Source organism: Diadema antillarum, unplaced genomic scaffold, assembly GCF_040938485.1.
Source record: "Diadema antillarum isolate AM-2024a unplaced genomic scaffold, OU_Dant_1.0 seq00000898_RagTag, whole genome shotgun sequence".
In the NCBI taxonomy this organism is placed as follows: Eukaryota; Metazoa; Echinodermata; class Echinoidea; order Diadematoida; family Diadematidae; genus Diadema; species Diadema antillarum.
Genome location: NW_027271759.1, coordinates 442268 through 467056, shown reverse-complemented (window position 1 = coordinate 467056; position 24789 = coordinate 442268). Strand labels below are relative to the sequence as shown.

Here is a 24789-nt window from a genome sequence, read left to right as displayed (position 1 = left end):
AAGAAAAAGAAAAGAAAAGAAAAAAAAAACCACCTCATTGGTATGTAATTCTTCTGTAACACAGATACACAGAACCAGTCTTTCAAGGGAAAATATGAAAGGTGGCTGTAAACCATTCTATTGTCTGTCTATTTGTTTGTTTGGGGGTTTTAGGCTTTTCTAAAGTCTATATTTCAGCCAGTCTATGTATGCTTTTACTGTCAAATTAATGATAATTCTGACAGACTGATAAATGGGAGAATTTGGATATACCTTTGGAAGGGAAATGCAAAGACCTCACCACGAATGTTTTTGAGATAACTTAGCAGCAAACAACAGAAACATGGCTGGTTGCTTGCATCCTGGAAAGGATGAAATAGTCATTCTCCCCCCCCCCCCCTTTTTGAGCACATAGAATCACGAGTTGCCAATTTGATTACAGTTTGAACTGTAGTGACTGTATTGCACTCATACACGAGATGATATCAAACCCATATTATTTTCAGACAGATTTGTGTGTTTGTGTGTGTGTGTGTTTTTTTTTATAGAACTGCTTGTCCCTTAAAGGTATGGTTAAAACAGACAGAATATGACTTAAAATCAGCAGATCATACATTTAGAGATTTTGTTGTTGTTGTTTTTGTCATGGATACAAACAAATCACATTCATCCACTATCTACTTATAACTAGCTACATAGAAAAATATCTTATTTTAGCCTGTGATGCACTCACTTTACTTAGTAAGCTGTATCAATTAATATACTGAATTTTCCAGTACCTAATGGGGTTCATCGCCTATTAAATAATTCATCTAGCTTTAATAAAAGAGGATAAAACACAAGTGAACTTAATGTATCTTGCAAAATACAAAGAGAGAGAGAGAAAAATTATCATGCTAAAATTTGACCCCAGTCCCTTTAAACTCCAAAATATAGAACCCCTTGAATGAAAGGTGACCTTACCATTCACAAGACAACAAAACAATAATTATTGAACCTACTATTAAAGGCACACGTCACAGGATAATGAGAGAAATGGGGGATAATACTCTCTCCTCCTCAATTATGAACAACATGCCTGCCTTCGAGCAACACTTAACTTTATCGCAAGCTATTCCTCTATGCTTATCAGCTGGTTATGTGGAAAATGAACACACTACAAAATGTTTCTATCCACAATGAAAACAAAAATGATTGTTGAAGTAATTACCACAGCACACAAAATGGTCCTTGGATGGAAAGTGTATAAACTAAGTGATTTTGATTCAGCTAGGAAAGCAAAAAGTGCTTCACAAGCACTGAAAAGATGGGGGAATGTGTTTTAAGGTTTCCAACACTCTGGATTGATTGGAAATACATTAACTGTTGACGACGTAGGGATTCTCCCAGTAACATGGATGTGACTGATTCAGACATGTTCCCTAAGATTTACATTGGATTTGAGGAAAATGTGATTTTCAAAATAAGCCCAAACTAGTATTGAATTCACACACTGGATCTATTCCTACACTCACCTTACCTACAGGTTGTAAAAAAAAAACATTATGTGATGGTGTTAAGAAAAAAAAAAATTCCCTGACCCATCATTGACGATGTGGGGATAATTTTGTATATTTCAACACCAGTGATTACCAGAAATTTTGTATGTAATGACTGGAGTGAATTCTTCACAGTCATACATATCATCCCGGGGTCCCTATTCGGAGTATCACTAGTGCTTCACTCGTAAAGGCTCTCAAGGCTTATTCCAGTTGCTTCAGTGAAAAAAAAAAGTCATGTGCTAACGGAAGTGGAATGTTGGAATACACGCAATACACGATCTAAAATCTGAAAACCAGCTATTGAGCAAAGTATTTATGCAGATGTCATCTCCTTAATATACCTCTTTAATGCAGCTATTGTCTTTCCAGCTTTTCACAGTGGAAAATAATACCATTGTGATTTGCCAAAATCTGACTTCGCCCAGAGGGCAAAAAGAAACTGTAAATAAAAATAAAACAGGCTGTAACTATAGAACTCTTCAAATTATTGATTACTCCTGCCAGCAGAATGTCTATATTGTCATGCATTGTCATACAGTCCCACATATAGAATTATCTAGAAGGACCCTCGGTCAGAACTTTGCCTTCGCCATCAACTTTTAGAGGACTGACACAAACTCACTGCTTCTCCTTCTCCTTCTCCTTCTCCTTCTCCTCCTTAAACTCTGAGTTTATAAACGAGAAGCCGTCAAACTCTGTCTGATCAAGATTCATTATAAAGAGTTTGTCCGTCGGGGTGAGGGTCGTCGACTCGCGCGTGAACTCCTTGTCAAAATTGCATAGGTCTCGAGGATTGTCCTGTATAGGATGCAAAACGAGAAGCAAAAAGGGGGAAGGGGTACAGGGACGGGAATTCCATGAAGTAGCAAGGGAGTGGGGATAAAAAGAAGACATACATGCATCAATGATGACCGTTAAATGTCATTGTGAATGGGCTTACACCTGATTGATAAAGGCTCCTACTTGTTGTTTTTTTTTTTTTTTCTCAAATTGAATTCCTTCTGCTCTTACATTCCTTCACTTCCTCATAGTAAACAACATGTCAAGATATACTTCATATCTAAAGTAGATTCTGCTTTGGTCTACTACTGATCAACAGCAAGAAAAGGTCACACCGACTCTTTACAGCCAAGCGAATGATTCACAAATCTGTTAGCTTTCCTGTGGAATGTTCAGCTCAGAACATACACAAAACACAAATGTCACTCAATCTCCTAGGTTTAAGAAGATATTTCTACCGCTGTATACAATTGCAACCTTGACAAGGCACAAAAATACATCAGGAGACTTTAAAACAATTTGCACACATGAGATGCATTGGAATGAGCTGCACAAAGCAAAGAAAATCTCACTAGTTAATCTTTCTAGTCACGTCACCTCGTTAGTAATCACACAATCAGATGTTCAAATTCCACAGCAATGATTGCACGACCTATGAACTGAGAGTTTTGAAGCTTCACTTTCACTTGCAAAGACATGAGAAGGAGAGGTGGGGGGGGGGGGGGACCCGGAATAAAATTAGTTTACATGTACGTATATCTATTCACTTTAATCCATACTTAAAGAGTTGCTTGGTGACTACGTGCTCAAAACATACTGTAAAACACAACATTTTTGCGGCATGAAATTTTCGCGAATTGGAGCCGACGGCCTTTTATGCGGCATGAAATTTTCACGAGTTGCCTCCAACATTCAATGCATATAGTGCAGACAAGAACTTTTGCGTGCATTTTAATTTCTCGAATCTTGCCTCTCACGAAATTCGTGAAATTAAAATGCACGCGAACATTTCTCGTTTTACAGTATACTGCTGCCATTTCCTCATTGTATGTTGTCAGTAATGAGGTGTCGATATCATGATTAACAAAGCACTTGTTCTTCTTTCACTGTTTTATACATGTGATGGGGAATGACTTGAAAACCACTGGTCAAGGTATTAAAAACACAGAATTAAAGTACAACTTCCCCCAGAAATTTGGGTAATTATCTTTCCCTTTCACCCTTATAAAATTACATCAATCTACCGAACACTTGAACCCCCCCCCCTCCAAAAAAAACCAACAACTCACAACTTGACAGCTATTACTCCTGCCTTCTCCAAATGTGTAGCTACATTTTTTCTATAGATTTATCATTTAGAATTGACAATTTTCTGACTTGTATAAATATCAAGAATATACAACTCTACCAAATTCATTGGAATTTATTGATCTCTTTGTGTGTGTTTTTCTTTTCTAGAAGGCCTGCCCCATAAAATAGTGATTTGATTGACATAGGAGGCAAAATGTTTGAGTAATTGTACACTGAATAAGACATAACAGCTGTGACCTGACTGGTCACAATGCATGAAGATTACAACTCAAAGCGTCTGGAAGCAGAAGGAAAAAAAAAATACTGAGAATTGTTATGGGGTCAAAGGTCAAGGCATTACACCTGTCAGCATAACCAGTAACAGTACCATGAATACAGAATGACAGTGATACTTCTCTCTCATTATGTCAGCTGCCCTAAACTGGTATGTGAAGTTAACGGCAACATAACTGATACTCACTTCCATCCATTTTGAAAGAGCTGTACCCTCTCATACATATTATTCTCCAACCCTCAACCCCTCCCCCCCTCCATCCAACCATGCTCCTACCCACGCATATACAGTATACATGTACACACACACAGAGCCTTCAACGAAATATTACTATAATACTGAGCTGTTTTACAAGATGTCTGTATCAATGACTTGTGTTCATCGATGAAAAACACAATATATCAGACAAGTTCATTCTTAGCACATAGCCTCGACTCAAGAGTCAGATTTGTACAAGGTTTGGTCAGTTTTCTGAAATGGTGTGACAGTATTCCAACTTCATGTTCACTGGAACAGCACACAGACATGATATGACATGGTAATGCTGTGTTGAAGGAGAGGATACAAAATGGCAGAAAGGTGACAAGTGCAACATGTTTTTTGTTTCCTACACACATTTGTACGACTAGAATGATTTCTTCTCTATCTGAAACGAAACCAAACTACAAAGACTGTGCTACGACACATATTTTTGACACGTACATGTACAGCTACTCTAATTACACTACCACATGGCAGGGGTGGGTGGGGGGTACAACCACGAAATTTACATCAGATAAACAGTGTAGATTAAAAAAAAAAATGAGATCAAAACCAAGTATATGCACCGTGTTTCATTTCATATACAACAGTTGTATATACTGGGCATATACAAAACTCCTAATGGCTCATTTCACACTGTGAACCAATATACTGTCATGTTTCATATTATGTAGGCACTTGATTCAACACAAAATACATAACGTGTCATTGAATATATTTTGCAAGACATAACAAGCTCAGACATCTCTACCATACACACATCTACAAAGTGACTGTACTCTTGAATGCAAAGAATGCATTTGTTGTTGTTTTTTCAAACCTCATTGTTCAGTATCACAAACCCTGCACTATACACAGATGCAACTGAATCTCAAGATTGCTTGTAGCATGGGCTCCTTGGCTGATGAAAGATTAGCCAACCTGAATTCAATTCTGACTTCCTCCAATACAGCGCAGCCCCCTCCCCCTTAAATTCATGCTCAAACATTTCTCCTTTTCTTACTATTACATTCTACATTCTGCTTGGTCCATTAGTTTGGCAAAGCATATAATTGTCTTTTCACTGCAGATTTCTGAAGGACTGATGCAAATTCCAGCTATAGATTGACTTATAACTGGAAAAACCTTTTTTATTGTTTGCTGTAAAACTAACACCCTGGAAAATTCACCTACTGATTGATAAAATCAGCTGTATCATTACCTGTGAAACCACAAAATTATTGACCAGCCATTTCTGTCACTTGCAAAACTCTTTATTCACAACAATCTTCTAAGAAATTTCAGCACACTTTTCCCTTCATCAAACAATGCTTGTTGGCTTATAGTTCTCATTTGAGGTCCTTCCAATAATATCACATCTTTGAATATTTCATCATTAGCATAGCTTCATACAAATGTTGACCCAAATTGTGTGAATGCTTCCTAAAATGCTGATATACAAGTTTATTGCAGACAATCATTTCTCCCAAAATCTGGCTTGCACGTTAACCCTAGGAACCCCAAGATATGACAACTTCCATTGCTTTCAATACATGACATACCCAGTTCCTATAGACGGTGGGTTACGTATGTACAGTTTGGGTCACATGATATTTGCAGTGGTAGCACACACTTTGACTGTTGGGGTTCATGAACCTCAAATGAACCATCGACATTAATGCAATGAGCGAAAGCCGAACGAGGTAAAATATTAAATGCTGATAGGTGCACCAGACACTCTTATGTCATTGGACAAATGCAATGCACATTTGCATCTACCCTGCAACAAAGAAGTATGCACTTTTTGAGGGGAGGGGGGCATTTGATTTTAATATCATGGGACATTAGCAATTTTGCTACAATTAACAAGAACATAGGGGGTAGGAATGCAACTAAGACAGAATTTATCACGTTGCTCTTTCTTTTTTCACCATTGATATCATGTACAGTAATAAAGCATCAGGATTCAAACTTTATTGAATAATCTTTGAAGTCAGTCATAAGTTGTGCAGCAATGAGTGCAGTTTCCTAAAACGGTAAAGATTGGTGAAAAATCCTCACAGAAGCTCAGACCAGATGCCAGGTTGAAACGCACTATGTACAAATAATATACTATGGTATCAATCAGATAGAATTCGCTCTAGAAGCATCTACTCTACTGTACACACAAAGCTCACTCAATTACTTGAGTCTCGGTCTAAAGACTGCACACACTGTTGCAACATTCCAAACCAGAAAGACACTGTGTACAGATCTAGTGGTGTTGCAGTTCACACGAACGGGTAAATTTACCCTTCAAATGCACTCATGATTGTTTGCGCATGTGAAAAGACAGGAATGACATCATTGCACAGGAGTTAAAACCTGTATTCACTTCAGACTGCTACACATTCTATATCCTATCTCTAACTAATCAAGCACTGTTGGCATGAACAGGAGACAAACAATGAAATTAAGAAAAAAACAAAGGCTGGAAAGATAAAGATTTAACAAACAAAAAAAGGTGGGCTCATTCTTTGTTCTTGGTCTTCTTCTCTTCACACTCAGGAATGTCATATTCACACAAATAACCCTTCTCTAGATTAACAATTCATCCAATGCCGACTGTGCACAATTCACGTAGCAACTAAAGACTAATGTACAAGTATAAACTACAAAAAAAAAAAAAAAAAGAGAAAAAGTACAAGGCTAATCACAGAAAGCCAAGGATGGAGTTCCAAGCAAAACTGGGGAGAACTATCCCAAGGTTTGGTCACAAGGGCATAGGACACAGGACCAGGGCTGCATGAAGAGGAACAGGACTCCATGAAGAGGGCCAGGACCAACAAGGGGGTGGGGGTGAGGTAAACTAGGACTATACATATCTACACTAGCTAGCTTCTCCAGTGACATCAACAGGACACACACTGCCAAAGCGGATTTGAGGCGGGCCACGATGACACTACGAAGGAGTCGTGGTTGAGCGCACATAGCTGGCGAAACTGGGGTTGGCGTAGGAGAAGCCGTGGAATTCCTCCTGTATGTTCATTATTATGAGTTTGTCTGTTGGGGTTAGCGCACACGGGATCTTTGTGAAATAGGGGTCAAAGTTTTCTGCTGCTCGGGGGTTTTTCTGCATGGGATAAAAAAACGAAAAAACAAAACAAAAACAACAACAAAAATACAGAGAAGAGCCATGAATGTGATATCAGGGACTTAACAGCAACAACAACAACTAAACGGTATGTAAAAGCTAAGGATACGTTAAACTATGGTCAAAGGTAACAACAATACAAATCACATGAACTACCAATCTGAACATGAATGAGTGGTCAAGCTAAGATAAAAAACTAGCATCTATACATCTTGCACCTCAGGAAAAAAAAGGGACAGCTTGTTTTGCATGCTTGGAGGCAATATCAAGAATTTGATGAAATAGTAATGGACACACATGACTAAGTAGTGGGGGGGGGGGGGAAGGAGGGTGAAGGGTGGGGCATGGAGGAAGGCTATCGTCATCACCAAAATATTGACCCAAAATGTTTCAGCACCACAGATTAAGACTCACAGCTTTGACCATATTCTTACAAAGCTTACAATAGCTTGTTAAACTGAATGATCACTTTGCACCCCTGAAAAATATCATATTTGAATAAACTACATTTTGAACCCTTGCATTATGACACAATGATTTATTTAGACTTCAATTTTGAAATTTGAAAATTGATAAATCAATAAAGTTTATTTTGATCACAAAAATCTTCAGTGTTTCACATATTTCTGAAGTCAATATGAAACAAAGAAAGAAAAGTTTATTGAAAAAAAAACAACTTTTAACCATTGACAATTGATCCTAAATTTCTTTGGGCTATCTCTGCAAAACGTGGCATACAAATTTACACTAGACTTTGAGTGAAATCGTTTTTGAATATTTACAACTGTTTCCAAACAGTCACATGATAAATTTTGGGTAGGGGTGGGGGAGGGTATCCAATGCCTCTTCTAAACCTCTTTGCTAGTTGGGATACGAAGCAAACACAACACACTTCTGATGTAGGACTGTGAGATAAGGAAATTCTTCTACAATATTCATATCAAAGTTTTCTGACTAAAGACAGAATTAACTTGATGCAGACAAAGTAGAAAATGTACAAGAAGAACAAGAATGTTAACCTGTTGAAGACTAGTCCTGAGTACAAGTGTATACTCGGGGAGGTGTCTATGGGAAATGCATGTTACAACAAAATTGGCTCAACCTCAATGGGTTAAAGGAGAAGTAGGAGGAGGAAGTAGAATGAAGAAGGAGATGAGTAAGAGGATAAAAAGGAGGAGGAGAAGGAGGAGGAGGAGGAGGAGGAGGAAGATGAGGAGAAGGAGAAGGAGGAAGAGGAGGAGGACGAGGAGGAAGAGGTAGAGGAAGAGGAAGAGGAAAGGAGGAAGTGAAGGTTGTTGATGCTGTTTCACAAAATTCAGACATTTGCTATCAATCCTTTCCACAAGGTAATGTGAGTATACTGTCTGATGGTCAATGTGAACTTTTAACATCAGATGTACATGTATATAACACCTACACACCTATGGTTTGAGGCTGCAGCTTTGCATTGATGCCACAACAAAGGCAAAATATTTTTAGCGATAAACCTAAAATGTTTCACTGTGGTATCCATACAAAATTCAAATATATAGTTCCATGAACATGCAGACACGCTAAATCAAACATGGAAAACAACAATGAAGTCTTGAACACTAGCCATAATGACTGCTATATGCAATTAAGAAGCATTTCCAAGATAATAGTACAAAATTACCATCATTGGACATTTGGGCTGATTTACACAATTCTGCTATCATTTCTAAATGGTAATAAATCAAAATGTCCATGTTTATGTTTGAATATGAGTAAAAATTTGCATATCACTGAAGTAACTTTCCTATGTCAAGAAAAAGCTCCAAGAGATTGGAAGTTTAATAATTTTATTTTGAGTAAAAATTAGAACCTTGAATAAATTTCAAATGAATGACAACTGTCTTTCCTTGTCATTTTGGTCTCCCCTTCCCCAACATTGAAAGATGTACATTGTCTGTGGTATTATAAGTGATAAAGTGTCCCTTTCATTTATCATCTTAACCATTACAATTCTTTGTTTAATCATCCTTTTCTTACATGTAGACAATTTGAACAAAAGAATTAGCATTTCGCTGTTAGCCTGAAATATATATTGACTAGGATGGCTTGATCAAAAAAGAAGAAAAAGAAAAAAAAAAAAGAAGATCATGCCAACAAGACTGGATGAAAGTATGCATAGAAATCTTCCATCATTCTCTGGGACGCAAAACATGCAAATTGTGAAGAGTTAACACAAAGACATCATAAGCTCTTGCTTTGAGACATGCAGTGCTTAACCGGACAAGTACAAAGCAGAAAGGAAAGGGTGAGGATGGAGGTCTAAAACATCAAGTTTTTGGACACGGGTTCTTTTACATGCTAAGTAGAACCTGGCTCTATCTAACATTGACATCTGCACATATTCCAAGAGATTCTGTTCAAGCATCTAATGAAAGGATTATCGAGACGATCGAGGAAAATTGTAAAACAGGCAGAGAACAAGCAAAGAACAGGCAGTGAGGCCACATTGTGCAGTGAAGTGAACAGAGAGAGGAGACAGAAACGCAGACGATAGATACCACCACCTGCCCCAAGAAGGGGGTAAAGGGACCACGCCCCGTTGCTAGGATACGTACCACTGAGGGGACAAAGGGGGGCTGCACTTCCCTGTTGGCCAGCTTCTCCCAGTCGATGCGTCGGAAGAACTGGTGCTCACGAATGTCCTGCTCTCCTGTCGGTCCGCTTCCTAACCGCTTGCCTGGGTGCTTGGTCAAGAACTTTAAGGGAGAGGGAAGAACGAGGAAGTTTTTACTTCCTCTGGTATTAGTGTAAATGCTCAAAAATTGGGCAAAAAACAAAATTGGAGCACATTGTCAGGAGCTGATACGAAAACCAAATATTCTGCTCAAGCTGGTGAATTTTGACACAGTTCTGGCTTGTGGCATTACTAAAAAAAAAAAAATGCCTCCCCCATTGAAAAGACATGGCGGGTTAAATATTTGCACACAAACTAAATGAGGCCAGTCTTGCATGGCCACAGACTACATCAAGATGGAGACTGAAATGAGGCTAGATAAAGTCGCCTTCACACCTAACCTGTCTCTGATCAGCATTCTTTTATCAGTCAAGGCTTCTGTGTATCATATCTAGCGGTCCAAATGTGATAAAGATCATTGTATTAAATCTTTCAGATATGCAAAAAGGGGAGAAAATCTTGTCAGCACATGCCATCGAATGACATCCAAAATTTGAGACCTGGGCCCCATTTCATAAAAAGTTGATATGATAACAACTAATGCTGGAATGGCAATTGTCATGGTAGTGACAAGAAGCAAGCTTCCTGATTGGCTGTTGCTATGGGAATTTGCCATTCCAGCAAGAGTTGCTATCTCAACATCTTTTATGAAATGGGACCCTGGATAATTTTTTTTCATATTTTCTTTTTTTCTTTTTAGTGATGTCCTTTAAACACATAAATCATGTTTGATGGGACTCATTCCTTAATGCATTGTATCTCCTTCACACATCTGCTGGTAATGCGCATTCTTGCTAGCACATGACACAAAGGACAGCCTTTATAAAACTCAGAGAACCAAGAGTCGGATGAATGAGTTGGAATACTCACGCCTTTGCATATTGATACCGATTCCTTGGACATGGACTTTGGATAGGAAGGAACGTGTTCCATGATGGACTGGAACAACTCGTCTTCATCCTCACCATCAAAGGGAGGCTGGACAAAATGAAAAAAAAAAAGAATGCAACAAATTAATTTTTTTTTTTACATGGACTGAAGGGCCATTTCACTAACACACATACAAATGCTTTTATATTTCCTGTTTCACTATCAAAGTATCAGACTAGCAAAATACCTATACAAATAAAAAACAATGACTTCTTTTTGAGACAGTCTCAATCAATGTACATCTATAAAGCAGCTTTTGATAGCAATGTCAGTCTGCACCGTACATGTATGTTGCTGTTGGTGACAAACTAAGAGCAATAAAATACAACATGTTCATATTTCACGTGGGTGCCAAGCCACAAGTTATCCCATTTCTGAGTTCTGTATAGAAGTCAATGCTGTACAGATGAAGTTTATTGAGGTAACCACTTGTCCACATGGAGGTACCCTCTTGTCAACAACAAGGTGTTCTCTTGCCCAATTCTTGGCATCACAAATGTGCAGAAAACTTTTGCGCGAGCTGAAGAGCCCTGTCACTAATGCATTGTGGGATTCCTCGGTGCCATTGTCGGTTCCGGTTGTCTCGCACACGTCGCAGTTGCCATATGATTCAATGGAGTTATTTGTCTGCTTTTCCGTTGTTACTCCTTTTTTTTTTTGGCTATAATTCAGCTTCAAAAAAGAGTTGAAAGTGTCAAAATTTTACTGATTTGCTGTCACTATCTGAGTCATGGTTCACTACTGCAAGGCTTCAATGTGCTGGTCACATGATGGAAAGCGAAGAAATCTTCAACAAAAAATACCCCTGGATAAAGACAGAACATGATCTGAGTGCATATGCAGCGAAAACCGAGAGAAAGTTTGTCCCCTGAGCTATCCCATAATGCATAAAAAATGCTGCTCTGCGCACGGCACCTACGTAGTGGCGGTACCGAGAACTCAGACAAGATCTTCTTACTCACCTGCCCTGCTAGCATTTCATAGAGTAACACACCAAATGCCCACCAGTCCACAGCCTTGCCGTAGGGTTGGTATGCTACAATCTGGTGGTACAAAATCAAGTCAGATGGGATTAGAAGATGCATTGGAGTCTCAGATACATTCGAAGATTTGCAGTTTGAGAATCTCTTTGCAATCAAAGATTGTATAATGAGTAAATCATTATCCATGAAAACAATGGTTTCTGATATATTTCTATTTCTTGAGTTATCCAATTTTGATGATATATATGTGACCCTGCACCTCCAAACAAACAAAAAGTCGCCAGACATGAATTTTTAGTTAAGACCATATTCTGAAAGAGCAGACTTTAAGCTTTAAAATGATAACTCAAATCAAATGGACTCTCCTAACCTATCTTAATATTGAAAAGAAAGCACAAACTCAGGAAAAGTGTGAACTGAGAAAAGAGGCTCTGAAGTACAGTGTCTATTCAAGCGCTTAATCTTTACCAAACCGTGCTGGCTGTTCGATGAATGGGACAAAAAACAGGAAGTAAACCACCAGAGTAATAACAATGAAGAGATTATTAGATTAAACTGAAATTAAGCATGCCTCATTAACACATTCTCTCCATAATCAATGCCAACTTTCAAAGCATAAGCACCATCTTTTCAAAAGTTATTAGAGTTGAAAGTGAAAAATATGGACAAGGTTTTTCAGAAATGAAAAAGGGATTCTAAAGACACACCTAATCACACTATTCTACCAAAAATGTTCGAGATAAACTGCTAAAAAACACACTTTCCTGCCCGTTTAATGATACCAAATGTTATTATAATGTAAAAGAAGACCCGCTCTTTCAGAAAATATGAAAAAGTCAAGTTCGGTTAGGTTGACCCATTTCACTTATTTTCAGTTCTCACGCAAAATCAGTGTGTGCGACTTTATGTTCGTTTTGAGGTGCACGGTCACATATTCTCTCTCTCTCTTTATTGTTCAGCAGTCTTGCTTGTTTGCCGTAGGTAATGTGGTCTGACTTGATGTTTGGGTTGTTGGTTTTTTTTTTTCAATTGAAAAAAACTGCAATAAGTGCTCAGTTAAATTGTATCCCCTGCATTGGGGAGAAGTTTGATATTTTGATTCATCTTGAATACGGACTTAACTTGAGAAAAACATCTCATCATCTTGTCTACACGATCTCTTCCGCATCTCTTTTAATCTCCCAAATCTTACGATGCCAATGCCAGCTTAAAACAGAGGAAGACAATTACAAGGGACATTTTTCACTTTTCTCTCAGGATAGGCAAATAGAAGCACAGTCAATAACGAACGAAGTCCAAAGTCTTCTACTTGTCGTGTGTGAGGCAGACAATCTGTTTGAAGCTTATTGAGAATGAGTATTAGCCCTGCTAGCCAAGAATTTCCTTTTGGGCATTCACCTCTGGCGCGATGTAGTCGGGCGTGCCACAGAATGTCCGCGTTGTGTCACCCTCGTTCATGTCCTCCTTGCACATGCCGAAGTCGGCAATCTTGATGTGTCCCTCGGCGTCGAGGAGTACGTTGTCCAGCTTGAGGTCCCGGTAGATCACACCCTGCATGTGGAGGTAGAAGAGCCCCACGGCGATTTCTGCAGCATAGAACCTGAGGTGCAAATAGTCAAGGGATCAAAGGGCAGGAAAGGGTACAAAGGTCAAAGGGCATACGTCCTGGAGCAGTCAGAATCATTTTTTCAAAGACTGCTACAACATTCTCAAGATGTGACAATTAACCCATTGAGGATGAGTCTAGAGTATACTCGGGCAGGTGTCTATGGGAAATGCGTTTTGTAGCAAAATTAGTCCGTCCTCAATGGATTAACTGAAAAAATGGTGGCAACATAAAAATTACATTTCACAGGAACCTTGCAGTACACAGAGGAAGGCATTATAAAATTTGACAGTGCAGCGCACACTTCTTGTGACTACAGTGCAATGTCATAGCCTTTCATCGCAATGGAAACTGGTTCTAGACAACCTCACCTGGTTCCAACCCAAGCTCAAAAAAGACTATGACATCATCACTACAGTATACTATAAAACTTTTCACATTTATTTGGGTACTTTTGGTTTGTTGGGCAAAATCTGGGCTCACAGACACTTCGAAATCAGGCAGAGTGAACTGTCCTATGTAACTTTAAAAATACAAGAGTTCTATCATCACTCACACAGCATGGGGCTCCTTGAACTTGCCAACTTTCTGGATCTGGAACATGAGGTCGCCGCCGTTGACGAACTCCATGACGAAGAAGAGCCGGTCCATCGTCTGGAAGCAGGAATGGAGTGCCGTCAGGAAAGCCGGCTTGCTGGGCAGCGCCAGCACCCGCTTCTCCGTCATCGTGCACTCGACGTCGTCGTCCTGAATGATGACGTCTTTCTTCAGGATCTTGATGGCGTAGAGTTCATCCGTTCCCTTCTTTTCTGCCAGCATGACCTGATGACAAGAAGTGGTGGTGTCACTTTTCTTATCAATCAACTTGCTAAAGGGAAAAATCCTCTTCATATTCACATTGATATCGATAAAGACAGTGAAGTCAAATGAAGAGACCAATGAAAGTGTTATCTGCCTTGGACATATAGAAGAAAATCTCATTTACCACAATTCCTTGGTTCCTTCTTGGTTTAGTGGTATTTAATGCTATTACATCATGTACATGTATGTCATGTAACAATAGCTACTAAGGCAATGTTTTAATAGTAAGCTCATTCTTTTTTTCCTTTTACTGTTTAACATGCTACAACATCATCTACACTGCAAGGTTATCTACTTTTCAGGAACACTTCACGATAAGTCATGCATCTGACTCTTTGTTGCTTTCACTTTTTTGATGTCACTAGGTTGCAAAACTGCAAAGGTTCCCCTTTGACCTTTGCCCTCCGACAATGTTTTCCACTCACCTTGCCAAAGCTTCCCTTGCCAAGCACCGACAGAAAGTTAAAGTCGCTCGCCCTCACAAGTCCCGTACCAACGTTGGCGGAGTTTGCGTTTGCTTTGGTGGGTTCCCTTGAGGGGAGTGGCAATTTCTAGGATAAAAAGATGCAGAGAAAATGATGAAAATGAAAATACATGACTATTACCTGACTTTCATAACTTGTGCATATGTGCGCTGGTGCTTGCTGCATTCTTTTGCTGTCGTACATGATGAAAGAGTAGATTCTGGCAGATGAAGGGTTAAACAGTCATCAGAATCATAAGTCACATGCAATTGTCAAATCACAACAACAACAGCTCAGACTATTCATTTCTGACATGATGCACATATCAAAACAGAAATTATGTAGTGACAGACTGGTATAGTAGTTAACTTCATGATGCTTAAATCCAGTGTTTGCTCGGTCACATACTCATCAAAAACTTTGTTAGAAATCTCCAGGTTTCTTTGAGATAAAGCCTTCCACCGTCCCTACAGTCAGTAGCGTCCTCATGCAACCTGCAATCAAATGTTTCGTGTTAGTTCAGAGATTACCACATGTCATTTCTGCTGTGAAGTGAAGTTGTGTGCTTAGTACTGAATATCAGTACTTGTGCACTACTTGTGTCTATACTCAGGTCATATTGTTGTCACACTAAAAAAAAAAAAAAAAATACTTCACCGACTGTATGCAGGGTCTTGTTATCTTGTGCTATGAAGGAAGAATTCTTGAAGGGACGTCAAGCAAGAAATATAAAGAGACCTGGCCTGTCATCCCAGAGAAGTGGGGGATAGAAACAGAGAGAGGGAGAAATGAAGGACAGATGAGGAGGATGAAAAGGAAGGAGAGAGGAGGACAATTATGAGATCAGACAGATACAGAAGAAGATCTGGAGAAAGAGCAAGAGGAGGAAGAGGAGCAGAAGGAAGGGTTGGAGGAGAGGATGGGAGAGAAGATAAATACGGAAAAAGAGGAAAAATAGAAGAAGAGTAGAAAAGGAAGAGAAGAAAGAGGAAGAGGAAGGGAAGATGAGGAGCAAGTGGGAGAGTGGGATAGAGGAAAGAAGAAAAGGAGGAGGAGAAAGGGAACGAAGAAGAACACAACGAGCTGGAGAGGGGTGATAGGTGTACCAGTACTAAAAACATCCCAATACTCCACTTCCACCGGTGTCTGAGGAAGGAAGATTGGAAACACGCCCCTCTCCTCCATTCTCGCTCTCTTTGCCCTGAATCCATTAGCTCCTTGGAGGCAGGAGGACGGATTCAAACATGGGAAAAGGGCAGAGGAGAAAAACCGAGACTGACAGGTACGTGAGAAAGGATTGAATTCGTCTTCCTGCAGGACTTGCTCAAGACCTTCTTTCAGCTCTAATTGGGAACGAGTTGATGCATTGTTGAATAGATTGATACAGACGAGGGTATTCAGAAGACAGAAACACACGAAGGAAAGGAAAGGACGGAGAGAGAGACAAAATAGATAAAGTATTTGATTAACCACTGAAGGGTGCTCAGATAGAAGGTTATAGGGGTTGAGACTTCATCAAAGATATAATGATGAAGACAATTCTGAGAATTCACCAAACAGGATGACTTCTCTAGATAATGGGTGCAGTGTCATCTCCCACAGTGCTAACTTGCATCACACAGTGAGTAATTGCTCTGACCCTTGTAGCGAGGACGAATCACTACGTCCATATCATCTCGAGATAGAGAAGCACGTAACTGCAAGCTTATTACCTGCGAATAATGCATGCATTTGTCCATATAAAACACAAGAATGCATCCCTAATGTAGCATGGAAACAAGAGCTGTGGGTGCCTACCCCTCAATGTGACAATCACTATAGTGATGACATTGTGAAACAAAGCCCTGTGAATATATTACAGGCTCATCAATTCCTGGGATAATTTTGCTACAGAATTTTTTCGTGTTGTCGTCTTTACACTGGCATCTCTAAATGTCACTGAATATCTCCAAAAAAAAAAAATAGACAGAATAGATAAGAGAGATGAATTAATCAAATGCGCACACAATCGGGAAGAAATTTGGGCAGAAAATTAGCAATTCAAGAGAAAAGCAGAAACTTTATTTGTGTAAAATGTCTGTGCCAATTTAAGAATCAGTGAAAAATTTAGAACAGAGGAGCATTTTGGAAATTCAACACAGTAAAAAAGAAAGAGGCTCTATTTTTTGTGTTTACTCTACCTGATGAAACCTTATAAATGGAAATCAAATAAAATGATAAAAAGCAAAATCAAGCCAGGAAAAAAAAAATTCTGGAATCTGATGGCTTAAAATAAAGCTTGAGGCATATTGGTGTAGTCCCACACAAAACATAACGGATGAGACATCCTATCTAGCACGGCAGCCCATTCTCTGCGCCATTACGGCACAGGCAGCTTCAATAAAGCATATCATAACATTTTCCCATTTTCCCCCTCGGGGGAAGGATGTGGCTGACGTGAGAAATTTGCACGTTGGGACGTCAAAACGTCTCCCGTTCGGTGAATCAGACGGTGAGATGGTGACAATCTAGAATCACGGATCCCTCCGGCATCTTCCTCTCCTGCAGCCATTAACCCACTGAAGACTAGACCCATGTATACTCAGGCAGGTGTCTATGGGAAATGCGTGTTATAGTAAATCAGCTTGTCCTCAATGGGTTAAGCATGGGAGAAGTCTGAAGATACACAAGTCTTTTCACTCCTCAAAATTTTCTTCTGGTTTCTGTGTGTAACAGTTGTTTGTTTGTTTGTTTGTTTGTTTTTGAGGGAGGGGCAGAAATACAATTGATACACAAATGTGGTATAGTTACATTGAAAACCAAGGATATAGTTACCTATTTTTTCTAGAAAGCTGTTTTATATGAAAAAAAAAATCCTTAAATAGTGTATTAAGGAAGACTGATTGAAGTCATACACTGTACAAATGCATTAATTTGACCTCTCTGTGTGTTCAGCGTGAGGCAATACACACATATACTATGTGGTAGAAGGTACAAGAGAGACCCACAAACCAATCCAATGAACAAGATACAGCTATCAGCTGCGTTGTTTTTAATATGGAGCCAAGATTATATTCCACCTCTCACACTGTGCTCTACTTAAACCTTTGTGATATGTCTAGACAGATGATTAAGGTCTGTCAATGCATTATATGCAACTAGGTCAGGGTGCTGACAACCGCTAAAGACCCCCTCAACTGGAAAATAATACATGGAACCTCTTTTATACAACAAATATCTCACTCTCATTCTCTTTATATCTACTTTAGATACCATTCGATTCAAAGTCAATGTCATTCTACATGACAGTGTAAATTACTGTAAAGTTACTTTTTACAGTGGTCTATGTCTTTACCATGAGGAGCAAATACGTCAAGTGAGGAAAAAGTGGCCACATTTTGTATGGATGCAGACAGACAGGAAACGAACGAACAGACAAACAACAAACAATCGGGGTGAGACGTCACTGGTGTCCTCCAATATGAAGCCAAGCGGTCGTTCCATAAATCTTTGGGCCAAACCCATTACGTCTTGCTGCATCGAGAATGGATTACATTTGCATTTTGGTGACAAAGGGAAATAAAAAGACAAGGTTACAAAACTGTTCTTGAGTTATTTTTTGAAAAGATCAAGTGGTGAACTTCTCCAAATCAATTTACATCCATCAAGACTTTGAATACAAAATGCAAGAAGCTTATACCTGAGTTGGGTCAGTATGAGGCAAATGGGTTACCATGACAATACATCTTTGTTCTTGTTAAAATATGATTAGGCCTATCTATCTCTCACACTTACCCTTGTTCTTTGGCAGAGTATATTTTCAGGACTGAATAAAATTGACCAGAAATGTTGGTGGATTGTTGATTGGATGCTTTTGTATCTACAGTCTGCATTTTGCATGGCTGTGTGCTAATATGTGTTTGTGTGTGTATGTGTGTGTGAGTGTATTTGTGTCTGTGTCAGTGTCTGTGTGTTATTGTTGTTGGTGTTGTTTGTGTGTGCCATTGGTTTTTTTTTTTAATGTCTGTTAACGTGAAAATTTGTTCTTGGCAAAACAAATACCTACATTGCCTTTGATCTGAGGAATGGTGCTGATATATCCAATAATGACCTCAGTCAAAGATGATGTATATGATAATTCAATCAAACATGATTTCAAGTGCTAGATACAGGGGTACAAATAGCTCTGTGCATTATAATGTTTCCATGTAATTTGTAAAATTGTGTGAAGGATAGGAAAACAGATGGATAACGGAGGAGGGGGAAATTAAGAAGTAGAAGAAACAGAAGAAAAAGAAGACAAAATGAGAACAAAGAAAAGGGGGAAGAAGATGAAGGAAAAGAGGAAAATGGAGATGATGAAGACAATGATGAAGGAGGGGGAGAACAAGGAGAATAATAAGATATATATAAAAAAAAGATGCAGATAAAAGGAGGGATGATGACGAAGGGGAAGAAGAAAAACATGGATACTATGAAGAAGAAGAAGCAGGAGGAGGAATAAGGGGACGGAAGAAAATGAAATGAAATGAAAAGAAGGTGATTAGAAAAAAAATGGACCAGAAAAATTATTGATTGAGAGGGGGAGTAGTGTTAGACCACAATCTAAACAAACAGAATGGATGACATACTGAGACAGAGAAAAACAGGAGAAAGAGTAAGAAATAGAGAGAGGGGGGAGGGTAGAGAGATATGGAAGACTCTGGGAAAATGCAGCATAAAGACATCAAACATCTATTTTTAGGTGTTTTTTTTTTATATAGAAGACGTGATGTCTGTGCACAAATGGTTTCGTGACCGGTGACAGATTACCACTGTCGACGCACGCTCATTTGGCCATTGCCAAATCAATCTGAGTTTGGAAGTGGGAGACGATTTTTGCCCGCCTAATGGGAGTGAGACTTGGGGGAAGCGTGCAATTCGTATCGGGGGTCGTGACGTTCCCGTATCTGGCAAGAAAGGTTGGTTTTTTTTTCTTTTTGGTGGGGGGAGGGTTGACGGAGGAGAAAGAAGTATTCCTGGGTCCCATTTCATTAAAAAAAAGTTGCGATGATAACAACTCTTGCTGGAATGGCAATTTTCATGGCAGAAACAAGAATCCAGCTTCCCGATTAGCTGTTACTGCGAGAAGTTGCTATTCTAGGAAGAGTTGCTATTCAAACATCTTTTATGAAGTTGGGGTCTGGACTTGGTTTGTAGTTGCCTGTATTCACTACAGTTTTATTTGGGCTTGTTGCTCATGATTTCTGTGAGGATTGGAGTGGTTATCAGGATGGATAGATCACTGGAAATGGTAAAGAAGCCGAGTCGAGATATTGATTACAGAACTGACGATGCCTATGATGAAAATTATGCCAGGCACGATGATATGATTCCTCACTATGCTGAGATTGATGGAGATTAACCTATCAGCGTGCCGCATTTACTTGAAAGTCATCATCTGCTTCTAAAGGAAGTCATCATATGATAGGAACTTGATAGGAAGTAAAGCAAAATGTAGGTATAAAAGACATTTGCACAGATGGATAGATAATAGGTAGGCAGCTGGATAGCGAGATTGAAAGATAGATAAGTAGATATACAGAAAGACAGATAGATAGATAGAGAGACAGACAAACAAACAGATAGATACAAATATAGATATGTAGGAAGATTAATTGTCAGTTGGTTTATAACAGATACACATATGATAATGTTAAACATTCGACATGCACTGACAAGAACAATACATGTCACAATAAAACTCATCTAATTTGACTCATCTCTGTTTCATTCAAAATTGGAAGAAATGAGTTAATTCAAGAATTGCATGCATGTACAAAATACAAACACTTGCAATTTCTGTGCACAACCTCTACCCCTCCCATCAACCATTCTCTATCAACCCATTGAGGACGAGTCCCGAGTATACTCGGGCAAGCGTCTATGGGAAATGCATGTTATTATAGCAAAATCAGTCCGTCCTCAACGGGTTAAAGACAGTATCACTGTCACTCTGAGACTAAGGTGTGATCTGCTATCAGAGTTCTTCCAGAAACCATGCCTCTGTGCACTGCTAGAAGTGATCCTAGGAGGGTGTGGTGTCTGTGAGAGAGAAAATATTTCACTTCTCATTCTGTGTTTCACAGCATCTTCTTTTTTGCTATTCTTTTTACCAACTGGTCTGCATCATCCACATCAAGAAGAATGGGAGCCTGAATTTTCAGGGCGTGCAGGCAGAGGGTCCTGCTTACACTATCGGTGGGTTCGGGCTTGACAGGGGAAAAACAGATATCGGAGACAGTGTAAGTGAGAAGTGTTGCTCACTGGCCCATTTGGCTTCACTCATCACTTCACATTCACGCAAAAAGAATGATCTCATGAACTTATTGGAGAAGGGAGATGTGTAAAGCAACTTATTGGAGAAGGAAGTGGGGAAGTAAACTAGTCACTAATGTATTCAACTTCATGAAAACTTTATGAATATGCAGCAAAGGTTGTTCACAACACCCTGGAATGCTTGCTGAAGACTTGCCTAACTAAGCAAATTCTAATGCATGCAGAATTTGAATTTGGTTCTCTATATATTGAAATATCTTTGTTACAGCAGGTGGAATGGACTAGCCTGTTACTATATTTTGTAAGGAAAGGGTATCCATAAATTTGACTAAACCAGTAGGCATGCTATTTTAATAGTGAGGTATAACTGTTCATCCTAAGGGTGGGATTTCACGGAGCACGCGAACGATTTGCGAATGACGCGAATGGCAAAATCCAGCATTCGCATTTTAGTCTGCAAAAGATCGCCAAACAAACGTGAGGGTTCGGAAGCGTCGTCAATTGTTCGCGAATGTCGTTTTTACTTCGGCGAGAATTTCAAAAAAGTTTGAAATTTCTTGCGAACCTTTTCCGCACACTTAGTCGGGATTTGCTCGTGAATTGTTCTCGAAAGTGTCTTTAAAGCTTCGTCATATGCGCAAGACCTTCGCAAGACACGCGCGATGTTCGCAAAATGTTCGTGAAACCTCAAACAGACTCCGAAACTTCGGAGAATGTCTCGCGTATGTTACGCGAAATCTGCGAAGTTTTTCCGATCATTTTACGACGTAATCGCAAACTGTTCGCGTACCTTTTGAGACATTCTCGCGAACGTTTACCGCACATTTGGGGGATGTATGACCTATACGTTTTCTACTTATAAAAGTCTTACCATACATCTAAACATCAAACAATTATTAACAACTATAGTAACAAAAGAAATTAAAAACTAGCAAACAGAAAGAAATGTTTGATATGATATACAAAAAAAAAATCGCAGAATACACCTAAAATTATTCTCAAGTAGGTAAAATTTCATTTGAACTATAGAGATTATGTGTTGGAGGAACTGCAAAAAAAAATCAAATGCTTTACTAGCGGAGATAGGTCCTAGGGAAAAAAATATATGTAGGCACACCATAGACAAATGAGAGGAAAAGAAAGGAGAAATAGAGTAAAGAAAAAAATTCAACTCAAGACAGCTTCCACCTCTCCTTGGGTACATTCTCTCCCATGATTAATGAAAATTTTTCGTTGTTCGCATTTCCGTCGCGTGTTCTTCGTGTACGAAACATGCTGTACTTTAGCAATGATGCACACGACATTCGCACATACGTCGTGGAAACTTCGCACAAATTTCGCAAGAATAGTTTTCGGCTTCATTGTCGGAAAACATTCGGAGAAAAACTTTTCCGAATGTTGGATTTTGTCATTCGCGTCCTTCGCAAATCGTTCGCGTGCTCTGTGAAATCCCACCCTAAGCAATATGTCTGAACAATCCTTAAAAAAAAACACTGAATAGCGTAGAGTACATGAAATTGACTATAATCATAATCTGCAATCTCCTACTTGCAGTTGCAGGTATGACAGATATTACATGTCTATTTTACTTTGTTGACTTAACAAACATCTACTGAAGTAATTCCTTTGTGCTCTACACATTTCTGTCCCCAGTCTGGCATGCAAAATTTTGCTGCAATCAACAACCACCCTCTATATATTTATACCAGTCATTCACACAAAATGAGACACATAAATCATTCCTGAAAGAATAGCAACATGTCAACTTGAATACTGCTGTGCCAAACACATCACTGCACATGACAAATGACAGCAAGAAAATGAGCAAGCAAGCAAACATTAACAGAGGGAGAGGGAAAAAAGGGTGAAGAGTAGCTCCATGGGATACATTCAACAGTGGTGGTGGTAGTAAGCAGGGGGGGGGGGAATGGCAATTCTGTCTAACGAGTTCCACCTGCATACTGTATGCTCCTAATGATATGCTCTACTAAGCTGAAATAATTTTGATTGTCAGAGGGCGTTACTATCCTTCTAAGTGTGGAATCAAGGCTCTTGTCAAATTTTGGCATGTCTCAGCTTTCTCAAAAGCGCATTCATGAGGATGAAACTTGGTACATCAAATTAGCAAACTGTCTCATAAGCCACTGAGAGTGAGAACTAATGTCTGCACCTTGCTTTCTTTTCCTTTTCTCAAATGTTTCTAGTATGAATCTGTTCCCTGCTGCTGATCTAAAGTTGGGTTCTTCTCCCTGTTCTCCCCCCCCCCCCCCCCCCCCCCATTCTGGCCTTCCATGTCTTAACATGAATTGCCAATAGGTAAAAAGAACTCACTTGTCATGGCATAATATTCTGCACACTTCATCTTGAATTAATCCTGCTAAAATGGTCTTTTATTGAGAGGTCTTGCATTTGGGAGCACAATAACATCTAACTTGGATATGGATATAGATATTTCTCACATATCCCAACCTTTTAGCATTGGATTTCACAGATTTTGTAATGGTAATGTTAGTCTGTCATTCAGTATTCAGAATAAAACAACAAAAATACAAAAAGTTAAAAGTGATACAAAGAGCCATTTCAAAGTAAGGGAACGAATATATCTGTCATTAGGTCATTAGAAAAATAAAAGAGAAGCACGATGCTACAAGCCACCACAGCATCGAGGCAGAAACGTACCGGTATCTTTGAAGTCAGCTCATCGATTGATTCTGTCTCGGTGATGGCGGGCACGTTGTAGTACTCTCCTTCCTCCTGACCAAGAAGCTTGAACCATCCATCCACGCCGCTCTTCATCAGCTCCGAGATGCCGAAGGACAGCGCCCCCATGAAGTCGTTGCGCGTGGCCCGGTCCCAGTCCCACACCTCGACGAGCAGCCTCCGGTTCTTGTCTGCATCTTCCAAGTTGCTATGGAGACAGGATGAAGGGGAGGGGGGGGGGGGAGGGGGAGGAGGAACAGGCAGAATACAAAAACAGTAAGATTTGCTAACAGTATTATATTGAGAATTCAATTATCCCGTTGAGGACGAGTCCTGAGTATACTCGGGCAGGTGTCTATGGGAAATGTGTGTTGTAGCAAAATCAGTCTGTCCTCAATGGGTTAACGCATGGTAACTTAACCCCTTGAATGCAGATGCATTTATCACAGTAACTTTCAAGGCTTTTTTCTTAGCATATGTTACCCCCCCCCCCCCCCCCCCCGACTTGACATGATATCACATGGACAAAATGTCTCCCTTTTAAAGCATGTATGGTAAGAGCACCAGTATTCGGTCAGCTACCGGTATTCGGTCACTTATCACTAGTCACCAGCCAGTAAGTTCAACTATCACAACACACGTAAATCACATCAATTCACATACTTGCACACTCATTCACAACAGGAAACTCCCATAGCCCCCTCGAAAAAACCATCAAAAATCCCAAATTTTATCGTCAAAAGTGCAGAATCGGCGCTACTTTCCAAAAGCGCGCGCAAATAAGGCCCAGTTTTAAGAGTACGGGTCGCCAAAAAAGCGCTAAAAATCGAGAAATACGCCATTCTTGCTTATCGCAAGCTCGGAGTGTGATGGTATCGTCAAAAACACAAAAGAAAAACAAAATTTCTGTCCGTGCCGATACAGTGTCTCAATGTACAAGGGTTGAATGCAAGTGCTGATTCCCCAGTATTCGGTCACCAACG

At 39.5% G+C, this 24789-nt stretch overlaps 1 protein-coding gene across 1 annotated transcript in view; it reads right to left on the bottom strand.

The window, feature by feature from the left end:
• Positions 1-2111: 2111 nt before the first annotated feature.
• Positions 2112-24789, bottom strand: part of LOC139741030 (protein kinase C-like) — a 170420-nt gene continuing 147742 nt past the window's right edge. The window contains exons 5-13 of the mRNA XM_071651619.1: positions 23792-24014; positions 18489-18497; positions 14771-14896; positions 14041-14306; positions 13277-13478; positions 11858-11938; positions 10836-10943; positions 9847-9987; positions 2112-2318 (exon numbers count right to left, since the gene is read on the bottom strand). Of these exons, the coding sequence (XP_071507720.1) occupies positions 2139-2318; positions 9847-9987; positions 10836-10943; positions 11858-11938; positions 13277-13478; positions 14041-14306; positions 14771-14896; positions 18489-18497; positions 23792-24014 (1336 nt within the window). The 3' untranslated portion in view covers positions 2112-2138. The remainder of the gene's footprint in view (positions 2319-9846; positions 9988-10835; positions 10944-11857; positions 11939-13276; positions 13479-14040; positions 14307-14770; positions 14897-18488; positions 18498-23791; positions 24015-24789) is intronic.